This window comes from Molossus molossus, unplaced genomic scaffold (genome assembly GCF_014108415.1).
Source record: "Molossus molossus isolate mMolMol1 unplaced genomic scaffold, mMolMol1.p scaffold_m16_p_1, whole genome shotgun sequence".
Classification (NCBI taxonomy): domain Eukaryota; kingdom Metazoa; phylum Chordata; class Mammalia; order Chiroptera; family Molossidae; genus Molossus; species Molossus molossus.
This window is the reverse complement of record NW_023425344.1, coordinates 146088851-146093639: the sequence shown is the minus strand read 5'-3', so window position 1 is coordinate 146093639 and position 4789 is coordinate 146088851. Positions and strand designations below refer to the sequence as shown.

At 45.7% G+C, this 4789-nt stretch overlaps 1 protein-coding gene across 1 annotated transcript; it reads right to left on the bottom strand.

Moving 5' to 3' along the window:
• Positions 1-1191: 1191 nt before the first annotated feature.
• Positions 1192-2818, bottom strand: LOC118636768 (ribonuclease K6-like). The gene is made up of 2 exons (XM_036271822.1): positions 2557-2818; positions 1192-2177 (listed from the first exon to the last, which is right to left on the bottom strand). The coding sequence occupies exon 2, from the start codon at positions 2170-2172 to the stop codon at positions 1708-1710; it is 465 nt and encodes a 154-aa protein (XP_036127715.1). The 5' UTR covers positions 2173-2177; positions 2557-2818; the 3' UTR covers positions 1192-1707.
• Between the last annotated feature and the right edge of the window lie 1971 nt (positions 2819-4789).

The window sequence follows — 4789 nt, the reverse complement described above, 5'->3', positions numbered from 1 at the left end:
TTGAGGAGCTGAAGACACAGAAGAAGCTCTGAAAAGAGAGTGGAAGTTACTCTTTTAATAAGGAAAATTTACATCAGAAAGGGTGCCTCTACCAGGACGAAAGCTATTATCAGAGATCACTTTTTCTTTGGAGAGACCTATCTTCATGTCAGGGCAACCTTTGTTTGCCAAACATTTACTCTTCATCTTCCTGTGAATTACTTTCCACCCCTTGTTGCCCCAGACCTGTATCCAGTTCCCTAGCTCAGGATGGTATATAAGGCGCAATGCTTTGCCCCCTCTTGAGTTCCATATGTTGTGGAGCTCCCACATGTACCTATGTAATTAAAATGGTTTTCTCTTATTAATCTGTCTTCTATTACATAGGATTCTCAGCCAAGAACCTGTGAGAATAGAGAAAAACGCATTTTCTTCCCCTATATTGAGGGCCAACATTGTTCTCCTTGGAAAACTGGCAAATGCAAGCCAGGTCTCCCTAGGCTGGCAGTGGTGTGGAAGTATTGGAGTAGCAGTTAGTTAGATAATAACAAAAGAGGGGGGAACGAATGGAACAATCACCCTGGGTGTATCCACCATTCTTCCCAACACAGCAAAACATCCTGCTTAGTTGACTAGGCAGCAAGGATAGTTTTACAGCCACCCAGAAGGTTAATTGGCATCATTTGCCAGACTAATGGGGGAAGGGAGAAAACTGCAAGGGAGGGATTCCTTTTACATGGTGCAAGGCCAGTAGAAACCAAGTGATAAAACAGAACAACGAGGAATGCGCAGTAGGAGGCAAAATGGCAACCATACAGCGGGGAGGGCACCTGCCTGGGAAAATCTGAAAAAAATATTGGATGGGGAAGGGCACAGGGCCTGGAGATTACAAAAAAGAGTGGATAGCGGGATGGCACTAGCACAAGCCTGGGAAAAGCCAGGGAGTGGGTGGTCTGAAAGAAACCTGCTCTCCCCCAAACCCAAGAACATGTATGGAAACTAGACAAAGAACACAGCACACGCCCTCCTGGAGCCCGCCTGTGCCCTTCCTTCTCTCAGGCCCGAATATTTGCCTCCTTTCCTCCTAAACTCTAAGGGTCCCCACAACACGGGAGCAGTGTGCAGCAGCAGAAGACCCTCCTTTTGCCTCTGTAACTTCCTTTCCTGAGTCCAGGCAGCTGCTACCCTGCAGCCTGCCTGCTGTCTTGGCCTCTCAGAGTGTACTGTCGCTTGTCACTCACTCTAATAAATCTTGCCTCTATCACTAAACTCCTTCTACGTGAGTGTGCCGGAAGTCCTTTTCCCATGACACCACAGAGGAGCCCATTTCATTTCCTAACCGTGCCAGGGCAGACCAGCCTTGGTACCAGTCCTCTTCTGGTAACAAACGGGTTCTCAAACACATTAAAATGCAGCAGAAAGTGGTTTTATTGCTGTTAATGCAGTGCAACAAAGCTTCGCTGAAGTTCCAAGTTAGAAATACGGAGGTCTGGACCCTTCTTTGCCCTCTTCCTTATTGCCTTCCTTTGAAACACACAGAGCTCCAAAGCAGAAAGGAATGTTATTTCTATTTGTCCCAATCGGGTCCGGTGTCCTTGACCCTCTAATTCTCCCAATAGCTTCCTTTATTTTTCTGTAGGAACCAGGAAAACAAACACAAAAAAAAGGGGGGGGGAGCAAAAGAGCTCATAAGAGAACCTGTACCAAGTGAGAGGAAAAGTGATAACTTTAAATAATCTTATCTAAGTGTACAGGAACAAAATGATAGGGAGGGCCTGGTCTTGGAAGGGGGTCACAGGCAATGACAAAGAACTTGTACTGGGCATCATCACTGTACTGGCAGTCAGGATAAGTCCCTCCAGTGTGATTGCAGGTAGTCATGGTAACAGGCTTTGAGCTCTGGTGGCAATTGTTCCAGCGATTCTTGCAGCGTGTCGTGGGCAACATGCAGGCAGCAGCCACATTCTGGAAGGAGTCGTGCAGAAAGGTGTTTAGAGACTTACAGCGCCGAATATGTATATTGACACGCTTCATTGCATGAAAGCATTGGAGAGGGCCTGAATGTATATGCTGAATATTAAACCACTGAACCTTGGTGAGATTCGGAGGCAAAGCATAAAGTGGACACACTGGCCCCCATAGTCCCAGCAGCAATAGGAGGAGAGGAAAGCGTTCCAGGAGTTCTAGCGCCATCTTTTCTGTGTAGAAAGAGGGAAGATAACAGTTGTAGTAGAAGCAATAAAAGCAAAATTATTATTATAACCATTTAGATTTTTATTGTGCCATTTAAGATTTCATAGCTCTTTTTTTTCTTTTCCTAACCATCTTCTTTGTCACTTGAGTCTTACAATTCTATGACCAATCTGAAGGCCAGTGAGGACGAATATGAAGTAAGACCTTTCCTCTTATTGGCAAATCTGATTCGTCTCTTTGTCCTGTACTCATGTGTTTGACGGTCCCCCGTGTCAGAAACCTTGTCTTTTCCCTCTTTCCTCCTGAACTATGTACCCTCCATCTGACCTGGACCTCCCAGCCATCTTCCCTGTCCCTGTCTTCCCAGCCCGGAGGTTCTCTTACCAGGTTTCCACACTGGGGCTCCCGCTGGAAACAGAAGCAGTAGATGGTCCCAGGCCCAGAGGCTTCTGCAGGCTGTTTCTTCCCCAGGCAGCCCAGAGCTGCCCGCCTGTGGCAGAGGAGTTCTCAGCCCTGAGCAAAGGGTAACATAGGGCTTGGAAGACTTTTGATGAGATGCTTAGACCTTCAAACTTCCTGTTTAAAATCGTATCAATATCACTACAGATATAGGAAGAGTAAGCTTACTTAAAAAAACAGTGTGACTCAAAGCTCACATTTTTGAGGAACTGATCACTTCCTGATATGGGAGGAGTGCTTCCTTCCTGATCTGAAGCTTCAGTTTTTTGAAGCCCTATGATTTCAGTTTCTTAAAAGAAAATATACCAAGCAAACCTGATACAATAGCTGCTATATAGTTGGTAGTGTTGTCAGTTCCAACAAAAGACTTGCAAAAATTATTCATTTATGTGTACTTTTATTAGACCACATACTGTGCTACTCAGATTCAGGAGCTTGTGATCTAGTGAAAGAGACGAATACATTATACATTAACAAGTGTAAATAGCACTTCCAGTTCTGATGGAGAAAACAGAAGGGGAGGGCGAGGACAGAGGAGAGAGGAGAAATCATTGGAGGGCACAACACCTGAACTGAAATTTGATAATTAACTAGGAGCTAGGTGAAGAGGATGGTAAGGGCATCCTCAGAAAGAAACTCAGTGAGAAAAGACCCATATGCATGAAGAAGAAGAGAAAATGTGGGGTATTTTCCTATTGAATCTATTCTTACCTTTCCATTGGTGCTGCAATACCCCTTTTCAGAATCTCCTTGTCTCATGGAGGGCTCACAAGAAAGCCTCCCACATGGACTCCCTACCTCTAGACTCTCCTTTCAACCCATTCTACATATTACCTGCAGATCAGTCCCTTCAGCATAAATATAGTAGTGGAACACTCTTGTCTGATGCTTTTATTTATTTATTTATTTATTTTTTTATCCTCGCCCGAGGACATTTTTCCATTTTTTGTTCAGATAGAGCGGGGGAGAGAGAGAGAGAGAGAAACATCGACGTGAAGGGACACATCGAGTGGCTGCCACCCGCACGACCAACCAGGGCCGGGGACAAACTGCAACCGAAGTACGTGCCCTTAGCGGGGACCGAACCCGGGTCTCTCCGGACCACAGGCCGACGCTCTAACCGCTGAGCCAAACTGGCCAGGGCTTGTCTGATGCTTTTAATGGCTTTGATTATCTACAGGATAAAAAATGATGTCTGCTTATAACAAAGTTTCAGGAGACAAGGTTAATATACCAAAATCAATTGTTTTCTTACATATCGACAAGGAAAATTGGATTTTAAGATAAAAAGAACCCCACAAACATTTACATTAACACCAAAGAGAAATGACATACTTAGTTATAGATCTAATACAGTATCTACAAGATCACTACAAGGAAAGCTATAAAGCTCTGACAGAAGAAATAAAAATAGGTGGAAATAAGTGGAGAGATATTTTATGTTTATGCTGAAGAAAACCAGAATATGTCACCCCCCAAAAAATATGGCTCTTAGACATAAAAATTATGTGTTTCCTTATATTGGCTGCCTCTCTGCGTTTGTATCCATGTATTAAGTGGCACTGTTACATCTCCTGGTCTTGGTAGAGTGGCTTTATGTAGTAGATGTCTCGTAGGGCCCAGTGGTGCAGCCTCCCCAGTCACCTTAGCTGGGCACCTAGATGTGCCCCCTGTGTGGGCTGTGTGCACCTTCCTGTTGTGGTTGAGCCTTTATTACTGTTGACATGTCAATGGGAGGCCAGTTGGCTACAAGGACTGGCCATAACCACTGTGGAGGATCTGCTGTGCAGAGGTTAACCCCACAGAGCAGAACTCACTTCAGCGGGGCTCAGGTACCTGCCGAGGCTTCCCCCTGAGTGTGTCGGTTGGGTGGTACTTCAGTATGGTCTGAAGCTGTCCCTTGGGTATGCTGGCTCTGGGGCCTCCAGGGAGGTGTGAGCAAAAGTCAACCACAGCCTGTGCCTTGCCGGGGGCCACCTGGCATGAGCTACAAATAGATCTGCAAATGACTACTACTTGTCCTGGGCTTGGAGGTGCCAGGAGAGGCCAGGCTGGGAAGCACGGCCAGCTACTGCCAGTGCCAGGCCTGGGGGCCACTTAACAAGATATACAGGGTTTGCAGAGGCTAGATGCTGCTTGTTTGAGAGATTTTAGGAAA